The sequence below is a fragment of the Podarcis cretensis genome (genome assembly GCF_951804945.1).
Source record: "Podarcis cretensis genome assembly, chromosome: 9".
NCBI classification, from domain to species: Eukaryota; Metazoa; Chordata; class Lepidosauria; order Squamata; family Lacertidae; genus Podarcis; species Podarcis cretensis.
In genome coordinates, this window is record NC_137178.1 from 30,340,621 (window position 1) to 30,363,281 (window position 22,661).

A 22,661-nucleotide genomic window follows, 5' to 3' on the forward strand; every position below is an offset into this window, starting at 1 on the left:
GTTTTATCTCAGCCTTTTCCCTCCTCCTTACCAGAGACTTTCACCTCACTCTTCATCTCTACTTAGTTGTTGCTGCCTGTGAAAGTCTTACAGGATTTTTTTCTACTCCTCCCCATTTGTTCTTTTTTCCATTGTTCATTGTGTCTCCTCAGCTCCCTTGTCAGTCCCATCTGCTTTAGGCCGCTAGCTGCAGCAGCAGTGAGCAAAATACTAACGTGTGTGTGCAGTCGGCACCTGCCTCACAATCTCTCTCATCAATGGCTGCAGTGAGGCTACCTTCTTCCCTGCAGGGATTGGTGGGGGTGGCACTATCAGAAACCTATAAGGCAGGCCAAAAGGAACTTGACTTCTTCCTGTGTGGTAGCAACCACGGCTTGGGAGCAGAATGCAAACGTGCCATGGGGGACCAAGCTGCAAGCATTGGAGGGGAAACAGCAGTGGCAGCTTGTTGGAGGGGAGAGAGCTGAAAGCAGGCGTTAGCAGAGCTGAAGACAAAGCACTGAAATATGTTTTAGTTGAATCAAAATGAAGCAACATTGTACATGGAAAAACCTCATGGGATTTAGTCCATTGGACAGGAGTAAATTGTTGTCTTAATCATCCAGAATGGTTTGAGTGATATTGACTTAAATAAACACACCTTGTATTTTAATTTGTACTCTAATTGAAATGGTTGAATTAGTATTCCACTAAACCGTTTTTTCCTCAAACTTTTCAGCCAAAGGAAAAGGAAGTGGTGGTGTAAAAACAGCAAAACTATACGCTTGGGTTGCTCTCCAGTCTTTGCCAGAGGAAATGGTGATTAGCCCCTGCCTGTTAGACTTCCTAGAGAAGGCCCTTGAAACAATCCCTATAACTCCAATAGAAAGGAATTATGCAGGTATTACAGATTGTTTCTACCGCATCTTTTATTTCATGATCCACTTCCATTAAAATGTTCCTTTCTGTTTTAATGATATCCTTGGTTGTTTTTTTCTTTTCTTTTTTAGCTGTCACTTCACAGGATGAGGATATGGGGCAGTTTGACATGCAAGACCCTTTGGAAGAATCTACAGCCTCCTTAGTATCTTCATCAACATCGGCATATTCATCCTTCCCTGTTGATGTTGTAGTTTATGTAAGAGTCCAGGTGAGGACATGAGTTACATATTGAGGGCAGTTCATGTCCCATTAGAGTCAATGGCAAAACTGATAGTTATTTGTATGTGTTACACAGTTTTTGGAAATCTTTAAAGGGGGAGAACTGACACCTTAATATCTTGATTTGTTACATTGTATCCCACCCTTATTCCAATGAATTTACAATATAGCTAAATCCTAAGACTGCGGAAACAGCTAGAGAGGGGACAGTCAATCTGTGCATTTAGCATAGTTGTCCAAATTATAATAATCCATGCATGTATGCTAGCACAGATAAGAGCCTAAGACAGGCTGATTCATGTGTCATTCTTGTTATGTGAGAAGTGTGATAAAGCAACCTAAATTTATTGATTTGCTCATATGAAAGTTGTCCTCCAAGCATTTCTCCCACAAACAATATCACTTTGGTTAGTAGAGGATACTAACCTCCTTATTCCTTACTGTTTTCTCCCTGCTGTCAGACTTTATATGGTAAGCTCCTTGGAGCTGAATGATGTCTTCTCCAGTGGGTGCTATGTCACCGCCAAGTGGCTATCATTATAGTTCACTCACATAAAGGCATAAAAGAAAAGTTAACAGAAGTTGCTGGTAGTTGTTCTGTTCTGATTATATGGTTTGATATGTGTCCTAAAAATGTGTTTCTCTCTTGTTCAGCCTTCACAGATCAAGTTCAGCTGCTTACCTGTGTCACGGGTAGAATGCATGTTGAAACTTCCCTCCCTTGATCTTGTATTTTCTTCGAATCGAGGGGAACTAGAAACTTTAGGTACAAGCTGTCCTACGGAAAATGCTATGCAAAGTGGATCTAAGATGCCTTCTAAAACTGTCTCGCCAGGTAAAAAAATGAAATTAAAAAATCCTGTTACATTTCTAGTTATTCAGAGGTGTGCAAAACAATTCAGTTATGGAATGGCTCCATTTAGATTCACTTCAGGAATTAACCTGGATGAGCTCCCCCCCCCCCCCCCGCCCCTGTCTGATATTTCTTTATTTGGCACAGCTGCATTTTCCATTTTCAACAAACTGCAGAAACTAGTAGAGCATGAGACTCTTAATCTCAGAGTTATGGGTTCAAACCCCATGTTGCCCAAAAGATTCCAGCATTGTAGGGGGTTAGACTAGATGACCCTCGTGGTCCCTTCCAACTCCACAATTCTATTATTCTATGATTCTAATTTTGTGCAAATAGAGAACTGTAGTTAATGTTAGCTATGGTTCAGGGAAAGAAGAACCAGCCACAGTTTAAGTTGGCTTGTTTCCTTAAACCAGGGGTGCCCAAACTTTTTTCAAAGAGGGCTAGGTTTGATGAAGTGAACATGCATGAGGGCTGACCAAAATTGTTCACCTTTTTTAAGGATTGAAGTTGTTGAGCTTTTTGGGGGTGTTTTACCCCCAGGAGATGGGCAGCCACGGGCTGGATTAAACTGACCAGCGGGCCACATTAGGCCCTGAAATGGACTTTGGACATGCCTGCCTTAAACCATAGGTAACACTAAGGTTTGTCTGGGTTCAGCTAATTGAAAATGGAAGCTTTTAATCTCCTATGCAAGAGGAGGCGAGGGATGTGCATGAGCCTTGAGGCTTGTGCATGTAACACTGAACCAAAGTATTCAGTGCATTGTTATTTCCTCTTTGGAAACATTTAAATGTTTAAGTGATTTACTTTTTTAAGAAGGGGGAAACATCTCTTCGATCTTCGTTCTGTTTCTCCAGTTATCTCCTCACTTGTCAAAATTTAGATTTAATATCCTAAGGGCAACATTCATCAAAATTTTGTTTCTGTTGTCTGTAAAGCACCATGTACACATAAATAATAATTTGTTGCATGTATCAGAATGGGAATTTGAGTTGTAGATTGTTTTGTCTCATGTAAAGCTACTTTTTTAATTTGAAGGAAAAAGCAGGTTTCTACATTGCATGAGAAGGGACGTGGGTGGCGCTGTGGTCTAAACCAATGAGCCTAGGGCTTGCCAATCAGAAGGTTGGCGGTTCGAATCCCTGTGACAGGGTGAGCTCCCATTGCTCAGTCCCTGCTCCTGCCAACTACCAGTTCAAAAGCACGTCAAAGTGCAAGTAGATAAATAGGTACCGCTCTAGCGGGAAGGTAAACAGCGTTTCTGTGCACTTCTCTGGTTCACCAGAAGCAGCTTTGTCATGCTGGCCACATGACCTGGAAGCTGTACGCCGTCTCCCTTGGCCAGAGTAAAGCGAGATGAGCGCCACAACCCCAGAGTCGGCCACGACTGGACCTAATGGTCAGGGGTCCCTTTACCCTTTACCTTTTACCTAGAATATAGTCCTATTTGGGCATTATACTCACAAGTAAGTGGAATATGTAAGTGAAAATAAGCGCAATAATGGAGGGAAGCCGTCTACAGTGCAGAGCTTGCTCTGCCCATGAAGGCTTCCAGCATGAAACAGAATCTTGAAAAGGCAGGTTTCTACATTGCATGAGGAGCCTCTGTAAGTATAGATGCTTCCTGATGAATACCTGGAGGGTTATGGGGGGCTGAGCTAACATACTCATATCCCTACTCATGGGAGTATAACTCCTGAATTGGGCTCATATCTTTACATGTCTGTATCCTCATATTTGATGGTTCAAATGGAATAATCAAGAGAGAGCTCATGGCTGATCTTTAGGATTGAACTAAGGTACATGTAATTTATTTAATCTGTGCTGTTTTTTAAATTGTTCTTTCATTTTGCACTATAGGTTCATCGCCTGGACTGGGCAGTCCTTTTGGCAGAACACGGCATAGTAGTAGCCAGTCAGATTTGACAGGCGCTAGCAGCAGTTCTTCAGGTCTGAGCTTCACTGCCTGCATGTCCGATTTCTCTCTCTATGTATTTCATCCGTATGGAGCAGGGAAGCAGAAGTCCAGTGTGGCAGGATTGTCTTCTGGATCAGGATCCCTAGGTAATTGCAGAATATAAAATTTCACAAACGTACATTGGTTGTTCTTAAGCTTTGGTGGGGCGGCTGTTCTTAGAGAAATACAAAAGAGTTTCTGCAAAAAGTATTTTTCTATTGCTATGAAAAGCCAATCATTTCAATACATGTGGACGTACATTAAAGATGCAGTTTTCTGTGTATGCATTTCATAGAGTTCATGGGTATGTTAGCGTCCTTTCCACTAGTATATGCAAAATCTTTCCTAGCTGATTTTTACAATTTTTTTTAAAGAACAAATGAGATATATAGCTGCTATTATCAACAGTTTGTGTTACACAGCCCAAAGTGCCTATGTCTTTTTGTGCTCAGCTGAAATATGCAGGCACTAGTAAGAACAACTTAGGGTGCTTCAAAACAAGTGAAAACTGTTATACTGTTCCTTATGGTTTCAGGAAATGTAGATGAAGAACCCTCGTCAGTTACTGGTCGTAAAGATTCATTGAGCATCAATCTGGAGTTTGTAAAAGTTAGCCTTTCAAGAATAAGGCGTTCAGGAGGTGCTACCTTTTTTGAGAGCATGTCTGCAAGCAAATCTGCAAGCAAAATGGATACTACATTAATAAACATATCTGGTATTTATCAGTGTTGTTTAATATTGGACCTAGTCCACCATGCAGCCTGATTGTATATGCTCCATTGCATTTATGGGTGTAACAGTAATTAGCATTGTTTTCTTGCGATATTATATTCTACCCCTATTTTCATCTCACTTTTGTGTACCGTCTTTCTATATTACTATACACAGTTTACAAGCTGAAGAAGCAACAAAATATACAACAAAGATCATACACCGTATGACAATCTGATCCAGTGCAAAAAGAATCATAATAAAAACATAACTTGCAAATAAACAACTTGTAGCAAAGTAATATTCAGTAATCCACTAGAGTATAATAAATTTAGAGTATAATAAAATTAAACATCAGCATATAATAATTAAATAGAGATTCAGTTTTAACAATTACAATAAAAAATTAGTAAACTGTAATCAAGAAAAGTAACAGCAAGTCAAAATGCATGAAATACAACACACACAAAACCGTGTAAAAGGATCAAATTGAGAAACATAGACACACAACTTATAACATTATTTTTAAACAATAAATCCCTGAACTCATCTTCTCTCTTCCCAGCTACTTTGGCTGTTTTTAAAGTTGTGGTCTAAGAAAGGCTCCTAGGTGGGGCAAGGCAGGTAAAAAAAGCCATTGCCTGGTGCCTCATGGGTGCACAGCTCATTTTGCATTAAATGAATTGATCAACAAGCTTTTTAACAATGAGACTCTGCTGCAGTTCTGCTGACACAACAGATTTCCATGCACACAACAGAACTTCCTCATCCTGTCCCCTCCATTCCCTGCCTTGGAGCAGACTTTGGGTGGAGAAAAGGGAATGGAAGTCCCGTTGCACAAGCAGAACTCTGCTTGCACAGCATTGGATATGGCCTGTGCTCGTATCATGTCATCAAGTTGATTTTTTGACAACATGGGCTTTGACTGGAGCTGTGACTGAACTAACACAGTTCTGGATGTTGGATGCATACGAATTCTGTGAAATCTACAGTTATCTGCATCACAGACAGGATAAGGCCTGATTGTTTAGAGTTACACTTCCTGTTCATGAGACGTTCTGCTAAAATGCAGACAAGACCCGGGTTTGCCTTTGAACATTTTGCTTGAATTAATTTTGATTTCAAGCCCCATTCAATAAGCATGATTTTTAAAGAAAACGTGAACAATTTACAACTTATAAGATTAAGGCTAATATTTGCCTGCAATATGTTATAGTTGAAACCAAATATAATTAGACTCTAAAAATGTGGGTCTTCTAGATGTGATTGTGTAAAGCCCTAGTTTTCATGATAGAGATAATACATTGATAAATAATTCATAATTTGAATGAATTATGGGCTCCTTCTCAACTATTTCACTTGGCATCAATGTGAAATCTGAATTTATCACCATGAGTAGAATCCAGAGCCCTTCAAACTACTCTGGGCTACAGCCTGTTCAACAGCTAACATCTCATCACCTTGCTGCTCTCACTTAGTTTTCTGGATAACGAAAAGATAGTGAAACCAAATGCAACTTGCCAGACCTCTTGGAATTCCCATGGTTTTGGATAAACTGAGCTTCTGATCAGAGTAGGGGATTTACCCAGGGTGAAACACCAAAATCCAATGGAAAAACTTGAAAACTCTGTTGTTTGGCAGCCTCCTTGTTTGGGATGGGAAAAGGATCAGAACCTTTACATATTTCCTCCCTGCTACATGTATGGCTAACCCTTCTCCCAGGCAGTTGGGCAGTACTGATGGTTAGGCTTTTGGTGGCTGCTGGTTTGTGGAAGATGTAGCTATTTTGTGCTGTTTAAGATGGCCTTTTCTTCATACCAACACCTGTAGTATTTTATTGAACAAGTTATTAAGTGTTTTATTATTTCATTGCATTTTTTATGTGTTTTATTATTGTAAATCATTTTGGGATGCCTCTGGTTGTGTGAAGCGATATGTAAATATACTATGTAAATATAATTAGCTTAACTTACTTTAAAAGGAGGAAAGCACTTCAGAGCATATTGTTGCACATCCAGTTTTATTACTTATTTTTTTAATTCTTTTATTAGCTGTGTGTGATATAGGATCTGCTTCCTTTAAATATGACATGAGGAGACTAAGTGAGATTTTAGCATTTCCAAGAGCCTGGTACAGGAGGAGTATTGCAAGACGCCTCTTTCTCGGGGACCAAACAATAAATCTCCCAGGTAAGTGATTAAAAAAAAAAAAATCCACATTACAATGTAGAGAATTTTTAGCTGTTGTACTTTGCCCATTTATTTATTTATTTATTTATTCATTCATTCATTCATTCATTCATTCATTCATTCGTTCTTTTGCTGTATTTCAACAATATGATTAATATTGTGAACACTTTTTGTGGTGGGGTCTGGACTGTGATGGAAGTAAGTAGCGAAGGTGTTTTAATATACCGTATGTATGATTTGTCTTGGCCTTGAATCTGAACTTTTAAAAAAAATAGGGTTCACTCTTAAGCTTATATCCAAGTATGGTGTCCCACTTGCACAACATACTTTCATTTGTACTAATGGGGCTTTCTCTCTTCCCTTCTCTACCCCATCACACATACCCAAGATCTGCCCTGGGAGGTTGGGGGACCCTCTAGAGCAGGTTTGCGTGGTGGGGAGTGACTTCTGTGCGCACACTTCTGGTGCACAGTTGGATCCCACCCTTAGTAATTCATTAATTTGATATAGGATGGGCTGATAAAAAATAAGGTCACATTGGAGAAACGCATGCTTTGACAATCTGATAACATTTGCTTTTGGCTAATAATAGCCTGCCATTCAGTGCAAAGAATGGTAACGTATGCTTTCTTTTATTTCTCAGTAGCATCTGGCCCCGGGACACCAGATTCTATTGAAGGAGTAAACCAGCACATGTCTCCTGAATCATCGCGAAAAGCATACTGTAGAACCTGGGAGCAGCCAAGCCAGTCCGCCTCATTTACGCACATGGCTCAGTCTCCTAATGTTTTCAATGAGCACAGCACAAACAGCAATATGTCACCTGGAACAGCAGCACATAACTTAAAATCTCCAGCTGTTTCAAGATCCAGGAGTGTGTCAGACTCTTCAGTTCCCCAGAGAGGTACAAACATCATTCTTTGCTTTTACTGGTTTAATTCGCATGCTACTGTGTAATAGTATCTTTGGGTCATGCCCTATATCAATTATATTTATAGCGATTGTAATCTTAGCATGCAAGAATTTAATCAGCTATGACAACCATCATGTCACTATTATCAGCCACTGGGAGATGATGTCATGTTAGCCGTTCCTTTGAAGCCAAATTTGGAAATTGATTCAAGTCGTGTGGTCTATTTCTGCATGAGAACTCTTTGCTTTTAGCCACTGCTGGTGTTGGTGTAGAGATGCTCCACAAGATCATACAAATATATAATAGTAAGAAGTTTTTCCCCTGTGAAGTCATCACCACTACTGAAATGTTTTCCAACAAAATTCACATAGTAGTGGAAACAAATTGTATCTAAAACCAGCATGTCATTATTAGTTTTTAATATTTAATTTACAAAGTCTGGTGATGTTTTATTCTAGATACTGTCTCAAAAACATCAACTCCATTTAATAAGTCAAACAAAGTTGGAAGTCAGCAAGTGACACCATGGGAAACACTGGTTGTGTTTGTTATGAATTTGAAGCAATTGAATGTCCAAATGAACATGAGCAATGTAATGGGAAATACTACGTAAGTAAATTTCTGATTCCTGTAATCAAAAGAAATCGTTCAAATATGTGTGTATGTGTGTGCGACCTTTTCTTCTAGTAGTCTAAGTGAGATGCTTGAAACATTTCTCTCATTGACAGAGTAAGAGATCAATCGAAATAGAATGTATATAAAGAGTGGAGAATATTTAAGGAATATCTAACAAAATTATTGTAAGAATAAGAATCTCCTGGCAGAACTAAAGTGATTCTTGTAAATAAAAGGTGGAAATGATACTATGTTTGGATGTACGAAAATAATTAAGTTAATTTGAGACTGCATTATAAAGGAAAGAATAGATACAGTAAATGAAAATATTTGGAAGTCTTTTTTAGCTAATTTACAGTAATGGTTTTGTTCTTTTTTGTTAGTTTGTAAATATATGGCATTTGCATATGCAAAATGTATAGTATTTTTTTTTCTTTTTCTCTCTTTTCTGTTATTCTTTCTTTTTTATTTTCTCATTTTGTGTCTGTATTAAATGTTGTTGCATTTTGAAGGGAGAAAAAAGATTTTTCTCTAATTAAACATGTTAACCTTGCCAGTAAAAAAGAAAAAAGGGGGGAAAGAAACATTTCTCTCATCTAGATCCATAAATATATTTCCTTTCTAAAATTTAAATTTTTGCACTCAACTTTCCTTGTTTTTTGTTATGCCCACGTATGATTTTAAAAAATGAACATTTTCCATAATACTTAAATTACTTTTAAAGTTTTAAATGCTTTTCCCAACTTTTATTTTTGACATATGAGAGGCAGAGATGGCATACAATGTATTTTTCTCATTTTTGTCCCTGTTTTAGGTGGACTACTAGTGGTTTGAAAAGCCAGGGCCGTTTATCTGTGGGCAGTAATAGAGATCGGGAAATTAGCATGTCAGTCGGTCTTGGGAGGTCACATTTGGATTCTAGAGGTGGAGTGGTTGGAGGTACCATAGATGTTAATGCCTTGGAGATGGTGGGTAAGTTGGAATGTCAGTGTGTGTGTCTGTTTGTGTGCATGCACACAATAAGTCAATCATTTGTTTTGATTTTTACATATACTTTTCCTTGGCAGAGAAAGGCTATAATCCAGTCTTCAAAACCATAGAAGTTGTATGGCTTTTAATGTGAATGTTAGCCTGTTATTAAAACCTCTCTTGTTGAAGTTACTGGGCCTAAGAAATGCACAACTTTGTGTCTTGAGCTGAATTCTGTGGCACATTTCAGTTCTTAATAGCAAGAAACTGTCAGTTGCCCATGCTCACTAGAAAGTTTGCTGAAAGTAGAGAGCAGGTGTGCTACAGAACAGCAGCTGTCTGAGGCAACCCAATTCTCATATTGCAAGTGATCCACTCTCCTACTGTCATCCGCAGCTGGGAGAGACCTCAAATCTTATGACATGGATTGGGCTGTGTATTGGCAAACCATGGAGGAGAGTCGGGCAAGATACTATCTTGTTCCCATATAATGCAAATGTTGTTGTTTTTTAGCTCATATTTCAGAACATCCCAATCAGCAGCCAAATCACAAAATTCAGATTACCATGGGTTCTACTGAAGCACGGGTTGATTACATGGGGTCCAGTATCCTAATGGGCATTTTCAGTAATGCAGACCTTAAACTGCAGGATGAATGGAAAGTTAATCTCTACAATACTTTTGAATCCAGTATTACTGATAAAAGGTAAGGTTTCTTGCCATATCTAATGGTGTACATTTCTGCTCATGTGGTTTCTAATCAAAGCTATTTTTAAAAATTGCCTTCTTAAGCTGTTACCCATTTCTACTGTAGTTGCTACATTTATATACATTGACTATCCTCCCATTATAACCAAGTAAAACAATATGAATTAACAAGGGATATTATCTCATTTCAATGTTTCAGTGAGATATTTGTCCATGGAGATTTGAAGTGGGATATTTTTCAAGTAATGATTTCCCGATCAACCACACCTGACCTCATCAAAATAGGAATGAAGCTCCAAGAATTCTTTACTCAGCAGTTTGATACCAGCAAGAGAGCTTTGTCTACATGGGGACCTGTTCCTTATCTTCCCCCAAAGAGTGTGGTCCATGTTGCAGAGAAAAGCTCACACCAGCAATGTATGTATTGAAACTCCTTTAGCCCATTTCGTAATTAAAAGTTTTATATTCCGATTTCATGATACACTTGAACAATGTTTAATAATTTAACTAGGCTTTAATCTCCAGGCTTCAGGCAGCTACCCGCAAGCCTTGCGCGCCTGGCGGGAGTTCCCGCGGGCGCGCAAGGCTTGCGGGCGGCAGCCTGCAGCCCGAAGCACGGGGCGCCCTCCAGAGGACGCCCTGTGCTTCGGGCTGCTGTCTGCAAGCCTTGCGCGCCTGGCGGGAGGTCCCGCCGGGCGCGCAAGGCTTGAGGCGGCAGCCTGTTCTGTGGGCTGGGGGGGATAAAATTTTTTTATTCATTTCCCCCCCCCCCCCCAAAAAAAAGAAGAGGTGCGTCCTATGGGCCAGTGCGCCTTATAGGGCGAAAAATATGGTAATTCAGTGCTTGTTGGGACAGTGGAGGGAAGTAGAATTATTTGACTTGCATTAAAATACAAAGCAGAGGAGAATTTACAGGTTGTAATGCTCACCTTGTATTAGATGTGAGTATTATGAGCCTACAAACCTTGTATCTCCAAGCCCAGAAATGTGTATCTCAAAAACATCTCTATTTTTAAATATGTGTGTTTAAAAAAATATGTATCCTGCTGTGAGAACCCACAAGAACTTTGGCATAAGTCCTTTGAGGTGAAAACTCATTTTTCTTTTCTACAAACGGAAGGAGTTTTGAAGCACAAAGTACTTCTAAACATCCAATCTACCTACATCAGCATTGCAAGGCACAAAAGATGAGCAAGCACTTTGCATCAAAAGAGCCATACTACTCAATCAAAATAATACTTTATTTTGGGCAGACTACCCATGTCTTAAGAGAGTGAATTGGTATGCAGAGTACCAGAGTATGAGAAAGTGAAGTGGTATGCAGAGTTGTAAAGTGCGTGCTCATTCTTTATGCCTTCGTTTTTGATGCAAGTGTAGATTAGATGTTTAGAAGTACTTTGTACTTCAAGCTACTTCCTTTTGGGTAAAAGAAAATGGAACTTCACCTCAAAAGACTTTAGTCCATGTTCTTGTGGTTTTTCACATCATGCATTTTTTAAACACACTCATTTAAAAATGCTATTGAGATGCATATTTTTATTTAGTAGTATAGCTCTTTCTATGTCTATATATAGGGGTAATCTAAGTTTTATAAATCTACGTAGATAGTTTCAAGAATCCGTTCATACCATTGCTGCTGATCTCTCTGCAATAAATGTACCCTCAGCTTTGGAAGAACCTGACCTATGTATATATAATTAATGTGTATATTTCTGGATAGGCTCAGCAGTTTTAGATTCCCTAGAGAGAGAGAGAGAGAGAGAGAGAGAGAGAGAGAGAGAGAGAGAGGCAGGGATTCTATTAAATAGATATTAACGCCACTGTTTCTTCTGTGTGCTTTCCCCCACAGTACTGGATGCAGCCCATCATCGTCATTGGCCAGGAGTTTTAAAGGTGGTGTCAGGGTGCCACATATCCTTATTTCAGATTCCTTTACCGGAAGATGGAATGCAGTTTGGAGGCTCTATGAGCCTGCATGGAAATCACATGACATTGGCATGTTTCCATGGACCTAATTTTCGTTCAAAATCATGGGCTCTGTTTCATCTTGAAGAACCTAACATTGCCTTTTGGACAGAAGCACAAAAAATTTGGCAAGAAGGTATCAAAACTTATTTCTCCTTTCTGTTTATAGATATTTTTTATCCTTTTAAGTTGTAAATTCTACAAGCGCATTAAGTGCATAGATCTAGGCTGAACAACTTCATACACAATGAAGAGGCACAAATACAAGATGGGTGACACCTGGCTTGAGAGCAGTACATGTGAAAAGGATCTAGGAGTCTTGGTTGACCACAAACTTGACATGAGCCAACAGTGTGACGCGGCAGCTAAAAAAGCCAATGCAATTCTGGGCTGCATCAATAGGAGTATAGCATCTAGATCAAGGGAAGTAATAGTGCCACTGTATTCTGCTCTGGTCAGACCTCACCTGGAGTACTGTGTTCAGTTCTGGGCACCACAGTTCAAGAAGGACACTGACAAACTGGAACGTGTCCAGAGGAGGGCAACCAAAATGGTCAAAGGCCTGGAAACGATGCCTTATGAGGAACGGCTAAGGGAGCTGGGCATGTTTAGCCTGGAGAAGAGGAGGTTAAGGGGTGATATGATAGCCATGTTCAAATATATAAAAGGATGTCACATAGAGGAGGGAGAAAGGTTGTTTTCTGCTGCTCCAGAGAAGCGGACACGGAGCAATGGTTCCAAACTACAAGAAAGAAGATTCCACCTAAACATTAGGAAGAACTTCCTGACAGTAAGAGCTGTTCGACAGTGGAATTTGCTGCCAAGGAGTGTGGTGGAGTCTCCTTCTTTGGAGGTCTTTAAGCAGAGGCTTGACAACCATATGTCAGGAGTGCTCTGATGGTGTTTCCTGCTTGGCAGGGGGTTGGACTCGATGGCTCTTGTGGTCTCTTCCAACTCTATGATTCTATGATTCTATACTCTGGGCTGGCCTCTTGGGCCAAAGCTTGGCTGCATGTGGAATCATCAGACCAATGAGTTTATAACCCAATGACTACTCTGGAGAGCCAGTGTGGTGTAGTGGTTAAGAGCGGTAGTCTCGTAATCTGGGGAACCGGGTTCGTGTCTCCGCTCCTCCACATGCAGCTGCTGGGTGACCTTGGGCCAGTCACACTTCTTTGAAGTGTCTCAGCCCCACTCCCCTCACAGAGTGTTTGTTGTGGGGGAGGAAGGAAAAGGAGAATGTTAGCCGCTTTGAGACTCCTGAAAGGAAGTGAAAGGCGGGATATCAAATCCAAATCCAAACTCTTCTACTCAGGAACAGGAGAAGTTTTTTCCATGACTTCTTGAAGCTAGATGAATTGTGGTTGCGGTGTGACAGTCTAGTATTCTATGAAGCTAGTGATTGCATGTCTATATACCGACAAGAGTCTCCAGACAAAGGAAAATACCAAATTAAATCCAGTATCTGATACAATACATGGTGGGAGTTTTTCTCTACTTCCGATTATTGCATACATGCTCTGTAATTATGCAAACTACACTTTTTTTTGTTAAAAATTACATTCAACATGATTAGGCTCTTCAGTAAGCAAATAACCATGTTTTTAAACCACCCCACCCCTCCAGGTTCCAGTGAACATTCTACCTATGTTGTGCAAACACTAGACTTCCATTTGGGTCACAATACTATGGTCACAAAGCCATGTGGAGCCCTGGAAAGCCCAATGGCAACCATCACCAAGATCACAAGGAGGCGCCATGAAAACCCACCACATGGAGTGGCGAGTGTGAAAGAATGGTTCAATTATGTTACAGCCACAAGGAATGAAGGTGAGGCCTTCTATCACATTTCTGCTTGCTGATCTGGTTATTGCTGGTGGAATTGCATGAATTTACAATTCAAAGTGAAAGAAGGTGGGGCAGCAGCATACTAACCACATAGGACTACAGAGTTCAGCAGAACTTTGCTGAATTAATTTCAGTTATAGTATCTGAAATGATCTGTGAGTAGCAGTGATAAAAATCCGAAGCCCAGTGAAATCAAAACATAGCTCTACAGTGGTACCTCGCAAGACGAATGCCTCGAAAGATGAAAAACTCGCAAAACGAAAGAGTTTCTCATTTTTTGAGTTGCTTCGCAAGACGGATTTCCCTATGGGCTTGCTTCGCAAGACGAAAACGTCTTGCAAATTTGTTTCCTTTGTCTTGCAAGTTTGTTTCCTTTTTCTTAAAACTGTGCATTCACTTCGAGGAGCAACTCATAGCACGCGGTGTGGTAGCTTTTTTTGAGGTTTTTGAAGACTTTGGTGATTTTTGAAGCTTTTCCAAAGTCCGTGCTTCGCAAGACAAAAAATCGCAAGACGAAAAAACTCGCGGAACGAATTAATTTCGTCTTGCGAGGCACCACTGTACTTCCTTTGTATTTGCAGAGTTGAACCTTCTCCGAAATGTTGATGCAAACAACCCAGAGAACAGCACAACAGTGAAAAGCTCTAGCTTGTTAAGCGGATTCAGAGGAGGCTCCAGTTACAATCATGAGACCGAAACTATCTTTGCATTACCAAGGATGCAGCTAGACTTTAAATCTATTCACGTTCAACAGCCACAGGAACCTTTATTGCAAGGTAAAGTGTGATGTGTTATACCTTCTGAACTACAAACCTAATTCATACCTTATGAAAAGTTAATTGAGTATTATTCAAAATCTGAGATAATCTGGCATAAAAGCATTAAACATATAAACTGTTTTTGTGATGAAGACCATTTAACAATCCGGTTCAATAGCTGAAAAATTAGATCAGTTCTAACTGTTTAATCCAAAGGAAAGAAGAATGGAAAGTACAGTGGACCCTCTGGATATGAACCTAATTTGGTCCAGTGGTCCAAAAAGTCTGCATTTAGAGGCACTGCTTCTGTGCACGCATGTGGTGTGATAGAGCACTTTTGTGCATGCACGCGCAGCGAAACCTGGAAGTATACACTTCTGGGGTTGTCACGTTCGCAACCCAAAAGTTACATTACCCGAAGGTAACATAACCCGAGGGTCCACTGTAGTAACTCTGCTGTCACTCTGATCCCACAAGCAATGGCATATATACCATTTAATGGGCTTCCTTGACACCAGTTGCACTGCACTAGTGTCCTATTTAGAACTTCTGGTCTGTGGGCCTAATTCGGCTCACTAGAGCTTCTCTTTACACCCAAACTACAGCTACCTGCACTACACCTGACATCAAACATTGCATCTGGAGTGGGGTTAGGTAAAGGAGGTTTGTTGGCATCACCAATAAGCTTGATCAGTGGGGCCTGCAAAGCCCTATAGAAAACCCTGGGCCAAGATAGCGCTTTCAAAGAGGCTTCTGAAAACCCAAATATCAGAACTTCAGCTTAATTTTCAAAAGTTCCTTTCAAAGCACTGCTTAAAATACCACTTTGAAAATGGATTCTGAAGGCCCTTGTGGGCAAAATAGTCACGTGATATAATTGTGGTATCAGGTGACTGGCAGATGGGTGTCTCCACCCCACTTGTCAGATTCGACCTCCGAAGGGCAGGAAAGATAATCTGGTCCACCGGCCAGATCCAGTTCCCACTCCTGGTTTAGAACTTCTGTTTGGAGATGTGGTGCAGAGCAGTAGTTGTAATATCATCTTGAAGCCAGTGTGTGCCTGCCTCGCCAAGGAGAGATGCCAAATGTATCAGTAGGATTTTTATTTTAAGATCACGCTGCAAATGATTAGCACTTTTTAAATACTAGCGCATTTTAACATTTGCCATTAAAAAATTTGCATGCAAATCACCTCCGCCAAAATTATAACATTTTGTTACAGATCCCAGTGCTAAGCCAAAAGTGGAGTGCAGTGTTGTTACAGAATTCACTGATCACATATGTGTAACTATGGATGCTGAGTTGATAATGTTTCTGCATGACCTGGTATCAGCTTATCTTAAAGAAAAGGAGAAAGGTATGTAGATCAATTTCGGGATGATTTGGAAATGATACACTTCACAAATAGTTAATGAAGCCTAGCACATTAAAATGAGCATTTTTTTAACTACAGTTTATTACAGTTAAAATACTATATGTAAACATGCCTTGTAATTATATTGCTTTTATTATTATATTGTAAACCGCCCTGTGATCTTCGAGTGAAGGGCAATATAGAAATTTAATGAATAGTAATTATAATTAGGAACATCTTTGGTCATTACATTAACAATTCAATCTGCATTTTAAAGAAATCTAATATCTATGCCTTATTGTTTTTACCCTTTTCTAGCCATCTTTCCACCACGTATTTTTTCTAGTCGGCCGGGACAGAAAAGCCCCATCAGTGTACTTGATGAGAGCTCTGCTGAGAAGGGAGCAGAAGAAAGTATTACTTACACTACTGTGGATTGGAGAGAATTTATCTGCAATACATGGCATCTGGAGCCCACACTCAGGTAAATGAGTCATTCTGTTTGCAGTAAAATTGGGGAAATTGGAATATTCCCACCCTTCTAGATTGGTTCTACATAGTGAGAGAGAGAAGCAATGGAACTTTACATTGCAGTGTGGAGTGCTTCTGTTTAGAATTGCAGCCACTTCATTCTGTTCCACATTCCCTAATTTTTTTCCTCTCCCCTTCTCAGTGGTCATGTTTATTTCATTTGCATGTTCAGTTATTGACAGTGCTAACATATGTTAACTTTTAGATTAATCTCCTGGACTGGAAGGAAAATTGACCCAGTAGGTGTTGACTACATTCTTCAGAAGCTAGGCTTCCATCATGCAAGAACTACTATTCCTAAATGGCTTCAGCGTGGGGTTATGGACCCACTGGACAAAGTTCTGTCAGTTCTTATCAAGAAGCTTGGCACTGCACTACAGGATGAGAAAGAAAGAAAAGGAAAAGATAAAGAAGATCACTGAATTAACAGGGCAACTGAAAGAACCCAGCAGTTTTTTGCTACTTTATTTAAAACTTGATTGACGTTGTGAATAACTGTTTACCGTGGTGTACATGATGCCATTTTGTATTCAGTCTAGTACTACATGACCAATGTTTGTGAAGAAAAACTGTAAAGCTGCTGTTTAGCATTCACAATTGTATTATGTGCAATATTTTGCATCTCTAAGCTACAGATTAACTGTGAATTTTCATAACTTTTATTTGCCATAACACTGAAAAAACCCTTTTGGATAATGTGATTCCCTGAATGGCTTTTTCTTGTCAATGTAGATTGTATAAATTCTATATGTATTTAATTTATGGAACCGTGATTGCTATAGTGCTAAATCATTTTAAGTTTGTTATACTTGGAATAAAAATTAATGTCAACACGCTGGTCTTTTTATTATTATTATTTTTTAAAAATGTTATCCTAGGAGTGCTGAGAGTGAGGCAGGCAGGCGAATAATGACAAAACTGTTAACACTAAATTCAGTGTGATCAGCATTTTGGCCAAAGCATTCATGGGATTTGCCTACAGATAGTAGCTTTGAGAAGTTGGCTGTGCTGTGACACCTTCCTAAATAATCATTTACAATGAAGCAAACAAGTCAAAAGAAGCTGCAAGTCTCAGATGGAGAGTTGAAATGAGAACTCAGATGCTACATCCATGGCCTCCTGCAGCTCTAGTACTAAGTCTGGACTTACTGAAGGAACTGAAAGTACATCTCCCTTGAAGTCCAGAGGAATGAGGAGGAGGGAGAATTTGCCACTTAATCCCACCCCCTTGGCCTACAACTCCCACGATCCCTAGCTAGCAGGACCAGTGGTTAGGGATGATGGGAACTGTAGTCTCAAAACATCTGGAGGGCTGAGGTTGAGGAAGCCTGGGGTTGAACCAATCTGGAAGGGTGAGGACCTGCCTCCCCTTGGAGATACAGAAGATTGGCCCAGACAATGAATCCAAGGGGATAGATAACAAATCAGAATACCCTCCCGTGTCATGAACTGGCAGGTCAACGGGGAGGAGGAAGGGGGTCTTTACAAGGGGTGTAGCTGTGACTGGGGAAGCAAGTGCTCTCAGTGTGATGGAGGATGAAGAGGAGATTGGGGTCAGTGCATAGGAACCACAGCTGCTGGACCCATTGCCAAAGGGCCCCCTGTCTGCACGAAACACAGCAGGCTCTGAGGCTTAGGGAGCAGCAGGAAGGACACTCCAGGAGGCTGAGACAGGCAAGAATCACAGCCCAGTTCCCATATGTGGTGGACCTGTAAAAGAATAAAAGTGTATTGGGAAATAATTCAGAATGAATTGAAAAAAATGTTTAAAAGTACTTTTTTTAAAAAAAGTACTTTTTGTTGGGGATAATTCAGATGGAAATTCCCAGGTGTCAGAAAAGGTTATTTATGTATGCCACTACTGTGGCCCTTGTTTTGTTAGCCCCAAAATGGAAAACGAGCAAGGTCCCAACTAAAGAAGAATGGCAATTTAAACTGATAGAATATGCGCAGCTTGTGGACCTAACATATAGAATAAGAAAACAAGAAGAACACACGCTTAAAGAAGATGTTTATTGAATATATGGAGGGAAATTGTGTACACTTGAAAACATTGGCAGCATTAAGTTAAAATCAACAGTGTAAATAAGTTTTGATGGATGTAATGGAATACTGAATGGTTTAGTTTGTGTAAAATAGGCAGGGATTTATGTTTTGCAAAATGAACGATGAAAAGAGAAGTAGGGAAGTCACTGTTATTTTAAGGTTGTTTAAATGAATATTCTAAAATGTAAAACAGAAAATTTAATAAAAAATATAGTGAGAGAAAAAAGATCCACAGCTCAGCTGGGACTCATTAGCTCTGAGAGGAGGTGTGTGATTCCTCAGCTGAAACAGCTGAGGGTTACCTGCCTCATCAAGCCCAGGTGCTGCAATTAGCAGGCAGAGAACAAAAGGCAAGCAGAGCTGAGGTGCTGGGTCTGCTGAACTGCCCATGTTGCTGGACTTTGACTGGGATACTCCTGGACTTTTACGGGACTGTGCTTTGGGTTTGACTCTGGACACTATCCTGGACTTGGAGTGACCCTGGACTGTGTTTCCTGATCTTTGGATTTGGCATAACGACTCACTGCCAGGTAGGCCCGGGAGTCCAGAACATCCTGAAGGAATAAAACATCTTAATATTAGGGATTTCTTAAAACAATTTATCTTTTTCAAACCATCCAAGAGCCTTGCTGGTCTTGCTGGTTTCCAAAGTGCTTCTGATATTTTCATCTCCTCATTTTTTAAATTATATACAGTATTTGGGGATGAGGGAGGACAGGTTGAGAAGGATTTCAACTTGATTTGCCAGGGACTGTAGAAAATAAAGCATATTAACATTTTAAGGACATTTTCACACATATCACTAAAAAGTGCCTTCAAACCCAGTGTGAATGTCAACATGGGTCCAAAAGTATTCTGCTCAATGAAAAAAACTTGCCCAAAGCTTCTGAACTCCTTCAGGCAAGCTAAAATTTTATAGCCAGGGAAACAAGAGCCACTGGGAGTTTGTATACTTTGGATACAAAGAAGAACATCACAGAAAAGGGAAGACCAACTTAGCAGCATCCATCAGTTAGAGCAGTGATGGCCAAACTTGGTCCTCCAGCTGTTTTGGGACTACAACTCCCATCACCCCTAGCTAACAGGACCAGTGGTCAGGGATGGTGAGAATTGTAGTTCCAAAACAGCTGGAGGGCCAAGTTTGGCCATCATTGAACTAGAGGATCAGCAGCTGGTAAGGCATTTATGTCCATTGTTTCAACCACTGAACTTACTGTTGGTGTGTAAGAATATAGATGCCGGAAACTTCTGTAGTCTTCTCTAATGGCTATACATATATGTATCTTGTTCTTATTCATTTCATTGGATAAGGCAAAGACAATCAGAGAACAGAATTGTTAAAATGACTGTCAGATTCTTGATGGGTGTGTCAGATTGCATCGGTTTTAGCTGTGCAATCAGCACTTCCTGTAATTTTAATTGCTTCTGAATATAATCAGTAATGATAAGCAAATTTGGAAAGAAGTGCAGAGGCTTGTGGCATTCTAAGCCAAACAGATTTTGGCTTTGTGTTTTGTCTGAACCTTTTTAGTGACGTCCTTCTTAAACTAATAGTGGTATCAGATTATTTGCTAAAATCAGATTGTGATGTGACTCAGATTTGTGTCCATGTTAATTCTTTGGTTGATCTCAGGAATGGGGGGGCAGGGAGGAATTCACTAAAATTGTGGACGTATGGATGATAAATGTATAAAGACATTGTTAGATTGACAAAATATTAATCAAAATCCTTCGGCCTTGAAACTTGTCAGTCATTTTGCACAAGTGCCTAAGTATTGGCTTATGCAGTTTATTTAGATCTACATTCTCCTCATTCTCTTACAGTGAGTGACAATCTAATCTGCCGGAGATGGGTGTTTAGATACACAATCACATGCATTGGGTGTCTTAGGTTTACAGAGCTCAGGTATCTGTTTGTTCTTATTTTTCCTTACACTGAGAGTCCACATTGCTGGCTCTGGCTGCACTGGTTCAAAAACAACTGTTTTCTTTAAAAAGTTTTGTTTCGGTCTGTTGAATTTGAATGCGAAGTGACTCTGCGCTGTTTGAAAGCCTTTTTCCTAACTATAATTTGGATTTGGTTAATATATGCTCCATACAAATTTATTGCATAAATTAATCAGTATTTACATGATTTCTCATACTTTGGCTATGACGCTTTAAAATAAGTGAGGCTGAACAGTTTAAAAGTGAAGAATTGTGTGACTGGCAATTATTATTTCACTGGGTTTGGTACCTGTTTGTAAGGGCAATGCAAATTACCATGCCATCACCGTGCTTTAAAGGTTGGTTGCTTCTATTCTGGCTTTAAAAGCCACAGTTTTCCTTATTAATCATTGTGAAACTTTGTGGGCTTTTTTTTTTTCAGTTGTGGGCACTCAACTTTTTAAGCCTGTAGGAAACTACAGCAGCAGAAAACCCCACAAATAAAGTGCCAACCAAATATGTGATCTACTGATGCTATATTATGGAAAATGGGTCTGGTATTTTGCGCATAATTGTGTTTGCGTATGGAAGCAAGTTGGAAATTGTATCAGGTGTCTTAAATATTTGATGTTATTTCAGAAATGATGTTGATTACTTAAGGATTTCGAAGGAAGGGCTTGAAGACTGCACGGTCTTAATCATGTACAATAGTTTGCCATTTAAATTAATTCAGCCAACTTCGTAAAATGTTGTGTGTGATACATTCACGTCCAAGAACTAGCAAGCACACAAATGTTCTACTGCTTTTGTTGTCCAAGTGGTTAAAATGTGCAAACCAGTGACTAAAAGTATATTTAATGCCATTTCTTTGAAGTTTGTGTCTCCCTTAAGCAGTTGATTTATATATGTGAAAGATATATTGGAAAAGGCTTTTATTGTGTTTAAGCTGCTTTCAAGAGTCTTCATAAGCCAAGTTTTAGAATCAAAGAGAAGGAAGTTTCATGAATAGTGATGGTCATATGGTAACCATCAAGAACATGCTTGGATATGGATGGCTCCACATGCAGCTGTGTAATGTGTATATGACTTACTGCATGGAGACTATTTATGGTGTCTGCTGGCCCCAAAATTGAAGTGGAGCTATACAGAAACAATGGGGCAAACAGCTGTTATACCATGTGAAGCCACTGTGGTCTAAACCACTGAGCCTCTTGGGCTTGCCAATCAGAAAGTTGGCGGTTCAAATCACCGTGACGGGGTGAGCTCCCATTGCTCTGTCCCAGCTCCTGCCAACCTAGCAGTTTGAAAGCACGCTAGTGCAAATAGATAAATAGGTACCGCTGTGGCGGGAAGGTAAATGGCGTTTCTGTGTCCTCTGGTTTCCGTCACGGTGCTCCATTGCACCAGAAGTGGTTTAGCCATGCTGGCCACATGACCTGGAAAGCTGTCTGTGGACAAATGCCAGCTCCCTCATCCTGCAAAGCAAGAAGAGTGCTGCAACCCCAGTCACCTTTGACTGGACTTAACCGTCCAATGGTCCATTACCTTTTTGCATCACCTTCATTTTGATATTTTTGTGAATGAAACAAGCCTGAGCCTGACTTACACTGTAACATGTAAAAAAATAAATGCTAATTTGTTTGACTTGCTGTGGTCTAATTCACATTTAGGAATTTTAAATAGAAATTTCATCTTCCTAATTTTTCCTTACTAATTAACTGGAGTGACCTGCATGATGCTCTCCTCCTGGGTTACAGTTTCCCCCATCCCTGACCACTGGCCATGCTGGCTGGGCCTGATGGGAGTTTTCGTCCACCAAGATCTGGAGGGCATCACATTGTCTGCTCCTAAATCAGTGTGTGTTGGAACAAACAGCCCAATGAGGCATTGGATGCTTTTGTCAAATGCTGTGAATTGTTGTTTGACTTGTGTGGCTGAAATATACTAATGTGCTCATTTTCACTGGAAAGTTTTATTTCCCCCGCCCCTGCTCTCTTTAGTTATTCATAACTAAACATTTTCAGTATGCCATTTTCTCCATAAACATATGTTCCCACAACTCACCTTAATGCCAAACGTCATGCACTCATGCTGCTGTGTTAACACTTTTTAAATATCAAACAGTGCGCTGGGTTCATCACAGGACACAAGTGACAATAGATCTGAGGAAGGTGC

At 40.0% G+C, this 22,661-nt stretch overlaps 1 protein-coding gene across 11 annotated transcripts in view; it reads left to right on the forward strand.

Moving 5' to 3' along the window:
* BLTP1 (bridge-like lipid transfer protein family member 1) overlaps positions 1 to 17,345 on the forward strand; it is a 105,076-nt gene extending 87,731 nt beyond the window's left edge. For 8 of the 11 annotated variants that reach the window (XM_079990493.1, XM_079990501.1, XM_079990499.1 and 5 more), the window contains 17 exons: positions 719 to 880; positions 990 to 1,129; positions 1,795 to 1,975; positions 3,857 to 4,060; positions 4,489 to 4,668; positions 6,716 to 6,853; positions 7,497 to 7,757; positions 8,225 to 8,375; positions 9,196 to 9,353; positions 9,864 to 10,056; positions 10,258 to 10,475; positions 11,908 to 12,159; positions 13,650 to 13,853; positions 14,453 to 14,647; positions 15,852 to 15,986; positions 16,302 to 16,467; positions 16,720 to 17,345. In XM_079990493.1, coding sequence (XP_079846619.1) covers positions 719 to 880; positions 990 to 1,129; positions 1,795 to 1,975; positions 3,857 to 4,060; positions 4,489 to 4,668; positions 6,716 to 6,853; positions 7,497 to 7,757; positions 8,225 to 8,375; positions 9,196 to 9,353; positions 9,864 to 10,056; positions 10,258 to 10,475; positions 11,908 to 12,159; positions 13,650 to 13,853; positions 14,453 to 14,647; positions 15,852 to 15,986; positions 16,302 to 16,467; positions 16,720 to 16,936 — 3,155 coding nt within the window. In that variant the 3' untranslated portion in view covers positions 16,937 to 17,345. The remainder of the gene's footprint in view (positions 1 to 718; positions 881 to 989; positions 1,130 to 1,794; positions 1,976 to 3,856; positions 4,061 to 4,488; positions 4,669 to 6,715; positions 6,854 to 7,496; positions 7,758 to 8,224; positions 8,376 to 9,195; positions 9,354 to 9,863; positions 10,057 to 10,257; positions 10,476 to 11,907; positions 12,160 to 13,649; positions 13,854 to 14,452; positions 14,648 to 15,851; positions 15,987 to 16,301; positions 16,468 to 16,719) is intronic. The other 3 variants (XM_079990496.1, XM_079990500.1, XM_079990495.1) reach the window with 1 other exon arrangement.
* The last annotated feature ends 5,316 nt before the right edge of the window (positions 17,346 to 22,661 follow it).